Source organism: Pelobates fuscus, chromosome 9 (genome assembly GCF_036172605.1).
Source record: "Pelobates fuscus isolate aPelFus1 chromosome 9, aPelFus1.pri, whole genome shotgun sequence".
Classification (NCBI taxonomy): domain Eukaryota; kingdom Metazoa; phylum Chordata; class Amphibia; order Anura; family Pelobatidae; genus Pelobates; species Pelobates fuscus.
Genome location: NC_086325.1, coordinates 43,828,043 through 43,846,463, shown reverse-complemented (window position 1 = coordinate 43,846,463; position 18,421 = coordinate 43,828,043). Strand labels below are relative to the sequence as shown.

At 37.9% G+C, this 18,421-nt stretch overlaps 1 protein-coding gene across 1 annotated transcript; it reads left to right on the top strand.

Annotated features, from left to right (window-relative positions):
• The first annotated feature begins 1,031 nt into the window (after positions 1-1,031).
• On the top strand, positions 1,032-16,717 carry TSPAN6 (tetraspanin 6). Its single transcript, XM_063431887.1, has 8 exons — positions 1,032-1,184; positions 7,250-7,438; positions 8,755-8,829; positions 9,114-9,212; positions 10,333-10,488; positions 12,114-12,197; positions 12,918-13,013; positions 15,340-16,717. Exons 1-7 carry the CDS (start codon positions 1,098-1,100, stop codon positions 12,984-12,986), a joined length of 759 nt encoding a protein of 252 aa, XP_063287957.1. The 5' UTR covers positions 1,032-1,097; the 3' UTR covers positions 12,987-13,013; positions 15,340-16,717.
• Positions 16,718-18,421: the final 1,704 nt, after the last annotated feature.

Here is an 18,421-nt window from a genome sequence, read left to right as displayed (position 1 = left end):
ACAGCAAAAAACAAATGTGAGGAAGGCTGAACTTGATGGACGCAAGTCTCTTTTCAGCTATGTAACTACTGTGAGCATTATTGCTGTGAAGCACTGTTATACACTCAGATACACCAACAATATGGAAAATGAGAGATAATAAATGGTTACTCCAAGCACCATGATCACTGCAGTGATTTTTTTGGTCATGGTGTCTAGAGTCTGTATGTGTAGCTTTTTGCTATGAAACGCTAGACGTACAGAGAGTAACCCCTCTTCTACCGGAGATGTAACACTGTTTCCGGTGTCGTCATAGGGCCGTCATCAGTTAGCCTGGAACCAGAGTTGTACAGAATGACAGTCATTGGACAGTGCTACGGAATTTGCTGGCGCTATATAACCCATTGTACAGCGCTACGGAATCTGATGGTGCTATATAAATACTAAATAATAAATAAAATGATAATAATTGGCGGGTACCAACGTAAGGGGACAAGCCATTACTAAGCGGTTTGTCCAATTACTAGGGGGAATCATGGTTATTTTGCTTGGAGTAACAGTTTAAGTGATAAAAGAGATACAGAGGGACTTGAGCCCTAAATAGGGACACTTGGGTGGTATGAAGCCCATACCTTACAATGAATAATTAGTTATAGGTTTGCAAAAAGTGGCCTCACACTTTATTTTAAGTAATAATGACTCTTTAAATGTAGTTTTTCAAAATATCTGTGATGTTTGTTGTTTGCTTTTGTGTGTTTTTTTTTTTGTTTTGTTTTGTTATGACTTCGGTTATTTTGTTTAGAGTCGTCTTTCATCTCCGCCATCATCGGAAGTCAGTTATTTCGGTAATTTCCGGAGTAATTCCCCCCCCCCCCAGCCTGCAGGGCAGTCTTAGAAATAGTAAACCCCCCTGATCGTGAATCTCCGGATACAGTCGGTGGATTTCGGGAGTATTCGTGAATCTCCGTGGGGCTGGTTGGTCTGCTCTGGATTCGCTGCTGGATTCTCCAGCGGAATGCAGTGGGGGCTGCGCTGTGTGATTGGCTGCTTCCAGTGGGCTCTCGCTCCATTTCCGGTTGGGAGGAGAGGAGAGTAGTTCGGCTGGCAGAGCTGGGATCATGGCGTCTCCTTCACGTCGGCTCCAGACTAAGCCCGTTATCACATGTCTGAAGAGCGTCCTGCTCATCTATACCTTCATCTTCTGGGTAAGTATAGGGCACAACTGCCCTGGGTAATACCATGGGGCACATAGACCTCTATTGGGACAGGGATATGTATGGGGACCTCCTGCAGCCCAGCATGGGGACCTCCTGCAGCCCAGCATGGGGACCTCCTGCAGCCCAGCATGGGGACCTCCTGCAGCCCAGTATTGGTTTTAGATGTGTTATTCTGGTGAGCATATTTTGTCTCTCCTGTTAGAAATCAACAAGTTATACAAACCTATTCTTCATTGTTAGAAAATATAATTACAATGTGCCTTATCAAAATAATTCAATTACAATTTTAATCTACCATAAAGTTGTGTTATATGTTGGTCTTTATGGGGTACTAGGTTAATATTTAGAAGGGAAATATGAGTTAATTAGTATATTAACCATTTCCCCTTGTAAGAAACCTATATCTTTTAATTTCCAAATAACAAAACCAACTTCTATTCCTTAGTAAAGAAACAAAACAAAATTAGGTTCCTTACCCTAAGTTTAAAAACATAAACTAAAACCTTAATCTAATTTAAAATGGTATTTTACCTAGGGATGAATGCTAGTTTAGTAATAGGACAAGTATGAAATGTTTTTTGTTAACAGAGAATTGCGTTTCAGTAACTGTTAAAATTATTGATAGAAAAACCTATATTTAAAAAAAAAAAAAAAATAAGGAACAGGACATTCTATTATTTTTTTTAGTGCACCTTTTGAGTATTGATACTTTAAAATCTGTACACCAGCACGTTTTTTCAATAAGGTGTTTTTTTTCTTGGACCCTGCATATTACTAATGTATGATTTATAATTTTTTTTTTCTTCTCATATGGCAAACCTATTTTGTGCAGGGTTAAAAATACAAAATCTTTCACTATATCACAATAAGTTACAATGTGTTAATTCACTCGAATAAAGTGCATATATCTTTAATTGCACTAATTAGGGAAAAAGGGTGCAGGGTTAAGTTAGCAATGGGTCCCAAAATGAGTTTGTACAGGGCAGAGTCTAATAGGGTATTGTTTGAGTAGAAGAAGGATAGTAACATTTTGTAAACTAAGAGGCAGAGTTCCCCTGGTGGAATTGCCAATACTGGGGCAGTGATCAAATTCTTAATAATATTGGCTTGCATGTTAGAAGTATATATTCGTTTAAATAAGGATTTGAAATGAGCAATTTTTTCAGAGACTTGTAACCTTAGTCCTAGTTACAAGAAAAGCTTGTTTGCTAAGTATTTACGTCATTACGGATTAATTAGAAATAAAGTAATAGGTGCAGTCCAGGGCAAACTTTATAAAATAACCCTTGATCTGGCTACTGAGCTGCTTTTAGTGTGGTTATTAATAAATAGAGGTCACGTGTTAGAAAATGTTGAGCCTCACTGATTTAAATTATGAAACAAATGTTAAAATGCACACCAAGGTGTAAGATGCCTGAACGTCTCTGCCTAATTGAAATTGGGTATTGTTTCTTTTTTTTTAAGTCGTGGTATGTTGTACATGCTAGTTTAATAGTGAGTCTGGTAACTGTGGTTGTCGAATATGATTTTATATGGATTTTTGCCTTCATTCTTGGTACATTTTGTATTGTAGCACAAAGAATAGGTTTAGTGACAGTATTTCTGTTTCCAATTTCCCAAAGCAAGGAAAGTGTTTTATATTATATATTCGTTAAGTAATCAATGTTCTTTCTTTATTGGACATATCTTATGATTACGTTGTATAATCCTAAATCGATACACTAAAGCTTTAAATGAGAGATTTATTTATTTTTCTTTTTTAGCAGTGATGGGGATGAAAATCGTTTTGTCCTGGAGGTTGTTACTAAAACTTTTTGAAGTAATTATCATAATTTTGCCCCCTTTTGCGATTTTATTTCTAAAAGTATTGCACGTCAAATATGCTTCAGAATTTTCTAAACTAGGCTTTTCAATATGGGAGTGAAAGAAATGTATGTTCAACATTTTGTACAATATTTTTTATGTAAACACAACTTTAGGTGGTAAAATGCAGCTTTGTTTTGTGTATTTTTCTAAAATTTCTAAATCTCCACCTAGTGATTTTTTTCATTTAGTTTCCTCCTTCCTGCGTTTTACTCTTGGCAGGCATACTTTTGACATTATTGTCACAATTCTTTGTTGTATTGTATTTGTGCATAACACTTTAAACAATTTTTAATTAAAAAGACTGAGTTGTGCTTTTGTAAGGGAAAGAAGAAAAAAAAAATGTATTGTCCTGGGACAAGACAAGTCCTTACGTGTACCTATAATTGGCCCCAAAAGAGAGCAGATATTTGAAGCCCTGTGTTCTAGAGCAGGGATTCATGACAATTGTGTAAACGTTAAACTTGCTAATCACAACAAAGCCAAATTCACAATAAATATTCTTAAAGTTTACATTGTGGCAGTGCAAAACCCTTACGTCCTGGTTAAAAGGAATTTTCTTTTCTGTTTTGTGTAGTCGTTTCATAGCAATTGAACAAAGCCCACAGCAAACATTTGGTCACATGATTTTCATCTTTTTTATTTAATGTGATTTCTTCAATGAAATCACTAGTTTTGTCTTCTATTCAGTAAAGCTGGATTTGCAGTTGCAGCTAGTTTGCTTTGAGATTTTGTAAAGGTCCCATCAAAACCCTTTAGTTCTCTTGGATGTCTTTGTAAATGTGAAAACACAGTCTTTGGATCTGTAACTGAGCTAACTTGCCAGGTTTGTTATTAAATCTATTTAAAAGCAATGTATTTCTAAATTGTAACCTGGTTTTAGCAGGGCCGTCTTCAGCTCTTGTGTCTGTACACGTTCTATTTGTATGTCAATTACATATTGTTGAGTTACAGCATTTTCTTTTTGTAAAGAACGTGTGGCTGTAAAAATGCTAATATCATTTCTGTTAACTCGCCAAGAACTCGTAACAAGAATTCACATGGAATTTGAAATTAAATCTCAAAAAAAGCTGATCTGGTAACCCCTGATTTTGGAGATTTATTTTACAGCTAACTGGCCAATACTTTTTATACTCTCTAGGTAAATTCTTGACTTTTGACTATTCTCTGAATAACCATATTTACAGGTTTAGTTAAAAATACAAAACCAATCTATGCATTGTGTTACAATGTTAGCTACAAAATAAATATTGCTCTTCAAATTTGTCTGGGGCCTTAAATAATGAAAATGATAATAAAAAAAACCAATGTGATATTGATTTGCTCTTGCTACAAATGCCCCAGTTTGTTAAATAAAAGAGATAACCTTTCATTTCTTTCTCTTTCTGCCATACCTTGGCTGGAAAATGCCGAGATAAGTAAGTATTGCATGCTTAACTGAGTATATGCTATTTAAAGCAAAAATATATATTATCTTAACCACATGTCAATTATATGAGAGCCTTTTTATAAATTAATGGATAATTATGGGGTAAATGTGATCCTAGGTTTAAAAAGAAAATGCACATCTTTTAATGTTCAATGTTTCCTTTAATGCACTGTTTAGTAGGTCTAGCTGCAGATTTAGCCGTGCTGCAGGCAAGTGGTGAGGCTGCTACAGTGGATGTTGGCGATCAGGGGAGGGGGTGCTTTGTCTGCTCCTATGGTGGGTACAGAATCAGACTAGTGTAATCGCTCACTAGTGAGTCAGGGTGCAGCCGCCAGGATCCCAGCTTGCAGTCTCATTCCCTGAATGCAGGACTACTAGAGAATTACTGTGGTCAGAACCTGCTGGTGGTGCAGACCGCACACTTTTAAAATGGACCGCCAGGGAGTTAAGCTGCTGCTTGAGCACCAGGTAGTTTTGACTCCTCCTGGACCAGCATAGATAATATTCCCCTCCCTGCAGGAGGGGGGGGGGGGGGGGGGGAATAAAGCACACACATTTATACACTAGGGATATTGACCAATATAATTTTCCCAGAGTCGATATCGATTATCTGTAGCCTTTCATGCCAACTGCTGATAGCTAGTGATGATAGTCTGTACTTTTTGTTTGTTTCGTTTTTTTTTATATTACCAAACCTTTTTATTAGGGTGACCTGTTAACAGGCAATAATTTAAATTTATCGTGAGCTCTGCATTCAGACATATGTGTAAGAAATTGATTCACTAACTTGCTGGGCCTCTGGCACATGAAGGTTTCTTCTTTTTTTTTTTTTTTTTTATACTGTGTTCTTTGCAGAACCTGCAAAACCCGTTTAGTCCCGACCACGGGTTTTTATTTTTTTATTTTTAGTACATATTTTTTCACGAATGACAAAGATATGTCATTGTTTCATAGAGTTGGCTTAAACCGGTTATTTAAAGAAACACTCCCACCCCAACAACTACAGCTCCTTCAAGTTGTTATGGGGCAGGATTGTCCAGGCACAATTCTACTTTGAGTTTAAATATTGTATGGTTTGCCCCAAAAGTTGATTCTCCAGTGCCCCACACAACTCCCACCCTCTGCCTCCTTCCTCTCTGCACCACAATATTAAGGATTGGCCGTGCGACTAGTGACAGGCTGTCTCAGCTGATGGTTCCAGCCTATTACTGGCCACCAACTGGTGGAAATACCTGGCTTCATAATCAGACCATCTTCAGGATTAATCCATTGCATTATGGTTAAAGCACTGAAGGTAGAATTGCACCCACACTTTCTTTCCCCATAACAATGTTAATAAGCTGAAGTTGTTATGGTGAAATAACCTTTACTATTTTCGATCATAAAACCAGACATAACAGTGTGGATAGTAGATTATTCCAGTTTTTTTTTTTTTGTTTTTTTTCCTCAATGTTTTTATCTGTAATTAAAATTCCATGTAGAAAATAGAGCATTCATACATGGCATAGTGGTTGTCCACATGTGTGAAAGTACAAAAGGAGTGATGCCAATTCCCAGGTGGTTATGAAATGTTTGGTTTGTCACATGGGGTAAAATCCAAAGAACAAAGTGTATATGACGTGGCCATCCTATCGAGGAGTTGGCAGTAAGTGATCTTTGCATGGACTGTTTAGATCTTGGTGCCTTTTTGTTTATAAATCACTTATTTAGTTATTGTAAACATAAACATTTTCTAGTATGTCTTCTCTAGATATTTTCTTATAATTTAAGGGTTCCACTATAAATGTGTAATCTCTACAATGTTTCTATAGTGGTTATTATGCTAGTGGTCTTTTAGTTTTGTGTCTTCATTGTTTGTCAAATATTTTGCAATGGTTTGGCAAAGACCAGGGTTTTCCATGAACCCAAAACCTGATCCCTCAACCACTGATGTGGTAATTCAGAAGTGTCACATCTATATTATCTGTTCAAATCCATCCTGCCTTGAAGGACACTGATAAGCTGCAAGCATCGAGCTAACCTGCCTCTCAGCATTTACATCTTGTCATTGCTCTCCAAGGGTGGACAGATTTTCATGGATAGTACAAAAGTAAAACTTATACATGTTAGCGGTTGAGCTGCTTGTATTTTGGTGCATGGAAAACTAGGACAGTGCGACCCAAAATAGGACTGTTTACAGACGCAGAAGGGAGCCTTGCTGTCGTGTCCTCCCACCCCCTGCCATATCCTGTCAAGATTGTTTTACAGAAATTCTGTGGATGGGGTAGATCAATTTTTAGCTGTGTAACCAGTACACTGAGCTGTGATGGTTGTTTTGCTTACTGTAGAAGGGGCAAGCTTTGGCACTCCAGATGTTGTTGACTACATCTCCCATAATGCTCTTGCAGCCACAAAGAGTGCTCAAGGCTGCCAATCCCTGGTCGATGAACCCCTTTTAGTAATGCCACACAACCCTCTCAAAATTAAAACTAAAAATATCACACACATTCTTTTTCTGCATAAAACCCACATTACTAGAGAAGAGTGAATTAATGGCTATATTTCCAGTGCCTTCATTTAAATTATTATGCTGATCATGTTGAATATACTGAAGGTAATTTAAATGACCTGTCTGAGGCCTGTTTGCATATCTCATATAATTGTTAGATTTGGCATTTCGTTGACATTCATGCATTAAATTTCCAATCTGCATAAACATATACTTGTGCTTACTGCCTTGGTTATATTTATCTCTGTGTAACTCTCTCTTGTGTAACTTTAGATCACAGGTGTCATCCTTCTGACTGTTGGCGTTTGGGGGAAAGTCAGCCTGGATATTTATTTTTCTCTACTTAATGAGAATGCCACCAACGTCCCTTTTGTGCTCATTGGAACTGGGGCTGTCATCATTCTCCTGGGCACTTTTGGGTGCTTTGCCACATGCCGGGGGAGTACTTGGATGCTGAAACTGGTGAGAACTTTTTAAAATAGCTTCTTTTCTTGATTATCTTGTTTGCTTTTACACATTGATTTCTCTAAATCCATATTCGTTTCTGGGCTTTACTATAAAAGGCCATGTAAATCTAAAAGCCATTGCTTTGTGTCAAGGAAGCTCCCGTGCCACAGCCTGCTGGAGAGGCATAACAGCTAGCCTCCTGCCCACAGACTATGGGCCTGGGCACAGACTTCAAAATGATATATAGGATATGGGGTTTCATTGTGTTATTGTTGAGTTATTATGTAAAATGTTGAGCTGGATGAAAGCTATTGTGTTAATTGTATTATGTAAAATCTGTTGTGCAGTTAGTTTGTGCTGAAACCAGACTTCCAGGCCGTGTGTGTGTGTGTGTGTGTGTCTTATCACGCCTTACAGAGTAGCTCCGCTGGGGGTCCCAGCTTCAAAGAGGAATTTACGCTCTGACATCCCATACAATCAAATTGACTCCTTTTGAAATTGACAATACCACCTCTACCAGGCACGAACATAACTTTTGTTTTACCGAACCGATCTAAGCGCTTTTTTGATATGTTTTAAAAACACATGAAAAAACATAAATACGATAAATAAAAACCACATCAAGCCTGGTAAATATTACTACCTCAAACGAAAATTATAAATAGGAGCTTAGAACGACACTTCAGATCCCTAAAGCACTTTAGATTACTGAAAAACTTCACGATTGTCTTTTTCTTTTTTTTTTTTTTTTTTTAAATGGTGCAGATTTCTATAGAAATTGACATTGGTGGCTTTTCAAGCTCCTGGTTTGGCTAGCCTTTTTACACTTAACTGAAGAGGCAACAATATCCAAAAGCACCTGCCTGGCAAAGACTGCTTATTGAGCTGCACTGGGAAGTCTGTGGTTGAACAGTCGCATAAAGTCTGGGCCGATGTTAGAAGAGGAGGGCTTACGAAGGCAGCAGACACCAAATATGCAGGTTCTGCAAGCTGTTTTTATGTATGCCCCCAATGAAAAAAATGCATAAATAAATGCATGCAAGTTTTCATTTGGGGTATAGCTACTAAACAGTGATTTTTACTTTTGTATTTGGGAAGTGGATTGTCCCTTTAATAAGTAATTCTGGACTAGAAATTGCCCTTGCCCCAAAAATGACACAGTGCTTAATCCCTGGTTTCATATGCATGAAGGGTACATACTCCTTGCACTGAAAGATTTAGGCAGTTCTCTTTAAGCGCACACACAGAGCACATTTTAGGCCTGCGTCCTGGGAGAAAATTAATTCTTGGTGGTAATAATGTTTCTGGTTTCTGTTTTCCCTTTTCTCTAGTATGCCATGTTCCTCTCTCTTATATTCCTGGTTGAGTTGATTGCAGCCATTGTAGGACTGGTCTTCAGACACGAGGTGAGTGTTAGATTTCACACAACTGACCAGCATCCGGTTTGTCTATGAGTATGCAGATAATTCCTCAGGCTAGTGGTTATTGACTGAAGGTTTAGACCTGCATCACTTTTTTTATTTTATTTTTTTTAAAAAGAGCACTTAAATGGTGTATGAAGTGAAATAAATCAAAATTCAGCATAATTTCCTCCTCAGGCAAAATAAATAAATAAATAGTGTAGCTGTCTGAATGTTGGAGTAGTTAGTTGTTCACTTTCCTAGGGTTTAAAATGTTTAACTCTTCGTAGATAAAGAACAGCTTTGAACATGGCTACCAGCAAGCTCTCCAACAGTACAACTCCACCGGTGATGCCAGGAGCCAGGCTGTGGATACCATTCAGAGGACTGTGAGTAGCATTAATACTGGCATGAGGGGTAACTTTAAAATGCCCTGAACTACAATCAAATAATGCCAAGAATGTTCTTTATTGGTTTGTAGTGATACTATCTTTTAGATCTATACCATTCCATGCAGAGCTGGAACACCCGGCCACTTGAATGTGTGCACATGAGACACATACAGGGATATTTACTGAGGTGAGAATGAATGAATTTAAAGCCCAGAGTAGCTGAACTAAAAGCATTGCTGACTTGGAGATTGATTTATTTTTTTATCTAGTTCAGCTATTTTGACCTTGCATGGGAAATTCACTCCGAAGTTCCACTTTAGTGAGTAACCCTGATGATTTTGACATTTTTTTTTATATATATATATACACACATGGCTGACATGTTTTAATTCACTTCACGGTCCATGGAACCTAATTCATAATTATCAAAATCTTCATTGATAAATATAATGTGAGCTTTTCTTTCTTGAAATAAGATGAAATATAAGGAATGGATTGTGCTTATATTAAAGGGCCAGTTAAATAGTAGAATGCCTTTTTGAGAGTTTAGAAATGAACTTACAACTTAGTTACAATGATTTTTAATACCTCCGAGCACAGTCTGATTGCAGAAAAAGATTATTGGTTATCTGGTCAGTGATTGCTAATCTTGCTGTGCTACGATCTGTAACGTGCTAGCATTCCCATACGTTCAGTGTTGGTGAAAACATTGTAACTTGTAAAGTACCATGGTTTGAATACATACACCACGTGTAGGTCTTATTATTGAGTGCTAGAGATCTGTTTACTGACGGACAGTGTTGGGCAGATTAAAAATATTTTTGGCTGCTGTATCCAGTTTAGTGGAAATGAGTTTTGAAACTTGATAGCCTATCTCTGGTTATGAGCAGGACAGATTGTACTACTCTCAACATGGTATGTTCAGTAACAAGTCAGTTAGGACCTCCCTTGATCCCACTAAATATCTTAATCAATGCTTGGACCTGTACTCCTGGGAGAGAGACCCCACACAAATATCAACAATCTGGTTTACACCTCGAATTTGATTGAATTCTAAATGAGACTCTTGGTATTTTGGTGGTTTTAACAGAATAAATATACATTTCTATTTTTACAGTTGCAGTGTTGTGGAGTTAAATCTTACATTAACTGGGGTGAAACGCCATACTACAAGGCGCATGGTATCCCCATGAGCTGTTGCCGCCTTCCAGGTAACTGCACAGAAGCCGACATGAAGGACTTGGTAAAAGCCAAAGATAAAGTATTTCCACAGGTAGGTTTGGTGTAGGAGGACTATTAACATGTGATTTAATAATAGCAGTTACAGTATTCTCACTTTGCTTGTTGTCTGCACATAGAACTGTGAGCTTAGGGCCATCCATTTATGTGCACGTACTAGCATTTGAAAGCTAAATGTTCTAAGGTTACAACATCAAAATGTATGGACATTGTATGTTTGTTGTTTGTTGCTATTCTTTAATAGAACAAAAATGTTTCAGAATGCACTCAGAATTGTGAAAAAAAAAATTAATTTGTAGCTTATGTGATATTTATCACTCTACATAGCTGATTAGGTAGTAAGATCACGTTACTCTTTCAGCCACGTAACCGTTAACCCCTTAAGGACACGTGACATGTGTGACATGTCATGATTCCCTTTTATTCCAGACGTTTGGTCCTTAAGGGGTTAAAGGAACACTGTAGGCATTCTAACAACTCATATTATTGATGTTGTTATAGTTCTTTCAGTCCTATCCCCGAAACCTTTCCTTTTAATCAATCGAAGGCACAGCTTCAAGCCACGCCTCTAAGCCCTCTGGATACGAGAGCTGGACTGTTACTTCCTGGTTTGTAAAACATAACATACTGTGACATCACGAGTGCATGCGCAGTGCCATCACAGTTTGTTTGGGGTATCACAGCATGCCCTGCCATGTGCTTACGGTCTCCAAATGAGGAGATTGAAACCCGGTGCTGAAGAGGTGATGATTTCTTTTCTGTTTATTTTCTTAGTGTTTAATTAAGTGGTGACACTAAAAAAACAAGTTTGAAATACAGGTATGCAAGTGTCCTGTGACTGTAGAAGTGAGAAATACTGAGTTTCTCATGAAGCTATTGAACTGTACTTAATTGAGATCTCCACAATTTTCCGTAAAGCAGAATTTTTTTAAAACTGACTCACTGACCAAACCACTTGTTTATCTGGCAGGGATAAGATCGCCATGTATTGAAAAGTGAACCTGTCATCCACAAATCATTACAAGTTCATTGCAGGTATAGATTATGTCACTATTGGTATTGACGTGATCTATACATTATGCTGGCGAATACACCAGCATATAAATGTATAGAGGACAAGATCTGCTTAACTCAAGATCAGTCCTTGGAGATTTACTGCACATACTTGGCGCTCTGGAAGTCAACCTTTTTGCAGTGGCTTCGGAACAGAGTGCCCTGGCGCAGTCCCAGAGTCAACTATCAAACCATTTACAAACCGGCAATGTGGGGTGTCTGATCCTTTTTGGTCTGCCCATTATTGCTAAAACAAAGGTTTGACACTTTCAACCAGTTTAAAATGTTGAAGGTTAGGGTGTGCATTGGTCTGCTAATGCAGAACTAGGCACTTGCATTTTAGCATTGCTGTCCAACAGAGCTAGCAAATTGTTAAAACTTCCATAATTGTCTTGGCAGCATAACACCACGCTGTAAAGGTCATGGTGTTTAGAGTATCCCTTGCGTGCAGTACATATCTATTAGCGCCATATATTTTTGTTCTGTGAAAGAGCACCTGGAGTCACTCTGTTCTGAATAGAATGTAATGCAGAGTAGGGATTTAATATAAAAGCATCAATAATTGTTACCTTAAAAATCCTAACCATTAATTCTGCTCTTTAATAGGGCTGCATAGCTTTGGTAACTACAGTGATGGAGTCCAGAATGGGCATTGTAGCTGGGATATCATTTGGGATAGCTTGTTTCCAGGTAAGTGCCTCGCGATCATCCTGGCTGATTGTTCCTTGCATACTGATTAGCAGTGGGCATGTGTATTACACAGCGTTGGTGAGCATGTATGACTAAACCTGTATAAATAGCATTCTTTTATCGTTTAAATCATGTTTATTTTTTTGAAAAGCCGTGTAGAGTAGTTTGTATTATGAATTTCACCCCAGTCAGTGCTTGTGAAATTATTTATTCGAGGGTTACATTGCTTTACAAATGGTCTGTGTTTTCATTTATTTTTCTTCTTTATTAACCATTGACTCATCATTGTTATTGTTCTTTAACCCCTTAAGGACACATGACATGTGTGACATGTCATGATTCCATTTTATTCCAGAAGTTTGGTCCTTAAGGGGTTAAACGTAAAGATTTTGTATAGTAGATTATAGCACAGTGTGTATTATTTTGTAGTACATACATTTAAGTAAATACCCCCGCTTCAGTGAAACTGCTGTCTGACTGTTACACTTAATTAATTAACTTATGTATTCTTTACAGAATAGTATAAACAAACATATTGCATGCAATCTTTTATTTTCAGTATTAAAGGAAAACTGCTATTTTTCTTTTGTATTGCAGACATATTATTATACATTTCATTTATATTTTTATGGAAATTATTCTGCTAATGAGGGATGTTACTTCCGTTGGTACAATATCTTTTTAAGCGTGGTTTTTATGTGTGCTTGTTTTTTCTTGTAGCTTGTTGGAATGTTTCTATCCTGCTGCTTGTCCCGGTACATAACGAACAACCAGTATGAGATGGTGTAGATTCAGCCTGATGCGGCAGGTATTCAGGTACAACATCTGTACTTATAAACTATCTCGCTAAATAAGATCATCTATTGAGGCATTTTTTATACAAGAACAGCAAAAAGATGAATTGAAGCAAAAACAAGTGCACCATTGACACCAAAACTTTTTTCCTCATGTACATTGGGTCACTTGACTAAAGTCACAACAAAGTGCTCCAATCCTTAAAGGTTACCTGTCATGACAGATACAACTTAATCTTAAATGTTAGACAGGACTATTTGCTGAAGTGAGAATTTTAAGCGAATTTCAAATTTAAGGCCAGAGTAGCCGAACTGGATGCAGAGCTGGCTTAGATAATTTTTCCAGTTCAGCTACCTTGACCTTTAAATTTAAAATTTGCTTTAAATTCTCATTAAAGTAGACAACCAAGAGAAAAGCACATTTCATCTATGCCTTGTAGAATTGCTGGCAAATGTGTCTAGATTTCTTTAAAGTCAGAGGTTAAAAAAAAAAAAAAAAAAAAAAATGCCGCCTCCCAGCTAATTTTAGTCTGTGCCTAAGAGCACAGAGATAGGAAGGTTGTGCTCGGCATATGTGTCCTAAGGAAAACCATCCTTTGGGCATCTCTGCTGCTTATGTTCAGCGAAGGGAAAGCAATGTCTGTAAGTTGAAGGAGGGGTAGGCTCTGTGTGAGAGCACCATGAGAGAAACTGCCACAATGCCTTATTGCAGGAGCTTTGAACAGGCAACTGAGAATGGAGAGTGATGGTGATCAGATTTTTTTTTTTTTTTTTTTTTGCATTTCATAAAGCCCAACATAAAGTTGGGGACATTTAACCTGTAATGGGAAGCTTGTCTGTTCTTCCCAAACAGGGGTATGCAGGAGAGGGGTGTCTTACAGCAAGTTTAACACCCATTTAAAATAAGAATAATGCTCTCAGCATGAGACGGGTAGTAATGGAAATAAATGAGTTTTCAGCAGTATTAAAGGAAGAAACGCTTAATTGTATAACATGAGTCAAGCCAGACGGTTAGAAAATTGCAAACCTATGTCTGTCATGACAGGTTAAATGGAAATTGGTGCCAGGAAAACAACTCCTTTTCCTGGCAATATAGCATCTCCCTTCCATGGTGCAGAAATTATAAAAAACCCTTTTGTAACTTTACCTGGGTTCAGCGCAGATGTTTCTTGGCGCTGGCTTGGGTCCGCCTTATCTCCTCCTCTGCCGACAACAGCCAGCGGGAGAGAACTAAAGCGCATGCGCGGCAATGGCCGCGCTCGCATTATGATTTCCACTGCTTCCTATGGGGATTCTGGAGATGCTGCAAGTCCTCATGCGTAATGTGAGTACGTACTGCGTCAATTAGGTAAACCTAAAGTCGCCTAATGATCCGGAAGTTCCTCTAGTGGCTGGTAGACAGCCACCACTAGAGGTGGAGTTTTAAAAAACTGCAGTAATTACCTTTGCAGGGTTAAGGGGGCTGGGGCACTGCACCCAAGACACTTCAATGAGCTGGGTGCCTATAGTGTCCCTTTAACTTTAAGTGGGAAATTGTGGTCTATTCAAAAATATGTGGTTCCCCAGGCTGATGTTTAAAAATGACTTTCACAATTTTACATCTGGGTTTTGTGAGAGAGTTGACTGGATATTGACAGCTGTCAGGCATTCTTGTTATCTTTTGGCAGCATAGTCCTATGTGCGCTTTACCACTGATGTCATTTATAAAGGGGCATTTCAAAAAACAGATAATTGAACGTCTGCATGTTTAATATATATATAATTAATCTGAAAACATGCAGACATTTAATTGTGCATTTTTTCCATTGGGGCTATACCTAAAACCAGCTTGCAAAACCTGTAGTTCACTTGTCTTGCAGCCTTTGCAAGCCCTCCCCTACTAACTCCACCCAGACTTTCTGTGGCTGTCCAATCACAGACTTTCCAATGCAGATTAATTGGAAGTCTTTGCAAGACAGGTACTCTGGGCATTTGCTGCTAAACAACCAGGAAGTAACAGGATTGATTGGTTGGTTGACAGTCAGGGGTGTAACAGGGTTAATTTCTAAAAGTGTAAATTTCTAATGAAATATGCACTTTTTTGTAAAATGACATACTCCTCACACTTAAATCTACAATAAGTAGTCCCTTTAATTCTATATAATGTATTTGGGTTTAAGCCCTCAGACACCCCTGGTGTGTCTAATTGGTGATGGGGTTCAGAGATATCCACTGATCCCTATTTATTCAATTTCCTTTTAATGTTTTTTTTTTTTTTTTTTTTTCTTTTAATTTGTGCATTTAAGTTGATATTTTTCATTGCAATATTGAACACTTGCCCTTCTAGTAATGTGCTTTATTTTATTTAGTTTTTCAGGAAATTGTTCATTTTTATGTGAAGCATTGAAGACTCTGTCACTGGCGTATATCAACATCTTCCTGGGAAAACCTCCTGCTCAGTGCATAGGACTCTTTTTTTACCTCACTACTCATTTGCTCTTTGTCTGTGGGTGCTCACTTCTGGAGCACTCTACTCTTAACATTGACAATATTTTAACGATATCTGTACTCTAGCATAAGCGATGCATTCCACAAACTGATCTGCGGATTGATACACTAATGCTTGTGGAAAGATGGATATCTTGATAGCACATGCTTTACTTTATGAATTGAGTTATGTTACTTCCTTACTCGTCTAGTAACCACACTATTGTTAGTTTGTTTTGTAAATTTTTTATTTTTTTTTACAATTCGCATAAAGAACAATTTTGTTGTTTGGTACCATAGATCCAATATTGGGTTCTATCACTTACAGTATTGATCCAGACTAGACTCTTGCACATACATCTTATTTGTCCTTTTAGTTAGAAAAAAGGAACCTTCAAGGAAATGGTTTTTGTTTAAATGTGATAATCAAGCATACATGTAATTTGCTTGTCTATGAAGCGGCATTCATAGAAAATCCGACTGGCCTTCCCTGCCTGTAACTATTACAGGAATCAATTTACTGTTTTCCTTGTTGAAACGGAGCCGAAAATCAAATTATGGTCATCAGCAGAAATCTGCAAAGGTTAGCTTAAACTGGTTGTTGTTCCCTGTCTGTTCTCGTGTGGAGACTGCTCTGGTAAATTTAAAAGAAAAAGATAAGCACGTTTGCATACACTTTTCAGCATCTCTGTATGTGCCCTATGTGTGCACCCTTAGTAATTTTCCCCTAGAATGTTTTGGGAAGAAAATTGACTGAGAGGACAAGCCTGAAAATGGGTTTAGCGTACAGATTGTTGCAGTACCAATTATAAGGTGTGTGTGTGTGGGTTTTTTTTTTTTTAAATCCATGCATTCTTACAGAACAGTCAGCTCAACACCAAAACTAAAAAAAAAAACTTCATGCTACTCCTACTTTGGCTATACAATCTTGCAAAACAAAAACCTCTCAATTTTTCTGCCTTTACCTCTTCAGGACTAGGTAGCTCATAACTTCTTTATTTTTCTCTTTTTATAGTTAGTAAAGTTACTGGGGTTTCTCCCAGAGATCTGCAGTATGTAGGCCAACCTGGAGCAGTTAAAGCATTTGATTATGTATGAGATTAATGCCCTGATACTGGGGCATTTAGTGTGTGTGTGTGTGTGTTGCCTCCAGATGGAGTGTTAACAAAACCTTAATTCTAATTCTCTGAAAAAGTAAATTTACAGACGTTAAAAATTGTTTTGGAATGCATATTAAAACATTTTTTTTTTTTTTTTTTTAAATAGTGCCCTTTACATTTAAACAAATGCTCAACTAGAGTATAATATTTTTTTCCTATAGTTTGACTCTTACCTAGATGTCTCTTGTCTGACTTCTTCAGCTATACCTGAAATGGAAGTTCCTCTGCTGCTTTAGATGTATTTTAATTTGGTGCCTGGACACTCTCTTCGCCAATGTTTTCTATCTAAATTTTGAATCTTAATCCAAGAGTTCACATCAGAGTTAGATTACATAGGGTGTTTTAAAATATTAAAAGCTTGAGAGGGGTTGTAGTTGTGGTACAAAAGGTTTTTAGAATTAGTGGTTATGGTTCGAGTGGTATTACATTTAAAATTGGGATTGATTTAAATGTAATACCACTGATTTAAATGTAATACCACTCGAACCATAACCACTAATTCTAAAAACCTTTTGTACCACAACTACAACCCCTCTCAAGCTTTTAATATTTTAAAACACCCTATGTAATCTAACTCTGATGTGAACTCTTGGATTAAGATTCAAAATTTAGAAATCATCAATCCCAATCCCAAAAACACAGTTTTTAAGAGGAGTAAAACCTAGGATTAAGGTGAATGGTTTTATTTCAGATTTAGGCATAGCATGCTTAAAGGGACACTATAGGCACCCAGAACTTTTCATCTCATTGAAGTGATCTGGGTACACTGTCCCCGTCCCCGCCCCCTTAGCTCTGCAGCTGTAAACATTGCCATTTCTGAGAAACAGTAATGTTTTCATTGCAAGGCTAAGACTGCAATTAGTGTCTTATGCTTTGTGTGAGGACGTCCAGTGTCCTCTAAATACTCAGAGTAAATAATTTGGTCTATGCTTTCCTAGGAGGAAAGCCTAATGCACTTGTGGTGCTTGCCGCACATGTGCATTAGGTTTCCCCTATTGTCTGACGTCTGCAGAGGAGGAGCTCAATCCAGCGCCAAGGGACAGACATTGGTGCTGGAACCAGGTAAGTGGAAAAAAAGGTTGTATAACCCTTTACTTGCCACTGGGTGAGGGGTGCAAGGGCGGGGGCAGATTCTAAATCTAAAGTTTTCCTTTAGATTTTGGAGTAAAGAAAGGGTTTCTTTAGGGCTTTTTTTTGTTTTTTGGGGGGAGGGTGGGTACATTTAGGGATAATGAGAGAATAGGTTATACATGTTGTGTAGAGTGCAAGAGTTTGAAGAGTTGTTTGCCAAGTACCCACCCTCGTATGGTTAATAACAGAGCTGTGGGAACTGTTATACAGTTTGCATCACTCAGTGCTGTCTGTGCTCCTAATGCAAGTCATTTCCTGTGTGAGAAGGTCTTAGATGTCAGATCATGGGAAGTGATCACTTGCTGTGCAGCTCACAAACAGACATTGGAGTAGCTGGGACAGCATTGAGTTTTACACCTTCTATAACTGTTCCTGCGGCTCTGCTATCAAGCATGGGAGGAGAACTGGACTACAGAGGACTCCTGGTACCCTCTCCTCACCAGCCTACTTAAGCTCCAAAAAGGTACTTTATAGGTGCTATAAATAGGTAAGTGTCAAACAGTTGGTTGATCAAATTGGTTTTGAGACTCTTGGCACCATAGTCACTACAGCAAGCTGTAATTAGACTACCCCTTCAATCAAATAGAACTTGTTAAACATGGTATTCCATTTAATGCAGCAATAAATTATTTGCAATTTCCAAAGTTGCCTTATATCTCCAGGACCTCCAGGA

Excerpts from the sequence above, each read along its gene's own strand:
- TSPAN6 (XM_063431887.1), top strand. The coding sequence starts at position 1,098 with ATGGCGTCTCCTTCACGTCGGCTCCAGACTAAGCCCGTTATCACATGT. Across the intron at positions 7,439-8,754 it reads GTACTTGGATGCTGAAACTG|TATGCCATGTTCCTCTCTCT; the intron begins GTGAGAACTTTT and ends CCTTTTCTCTAG. Across the intron at positions 10,489-12,113 it reads AAGATAAAGTATTTCCACAG|GGCTGCATAGCTTTGGTAAC; the intron begins GTAGGTTTGGTG and ends GCTCTTTAATAG.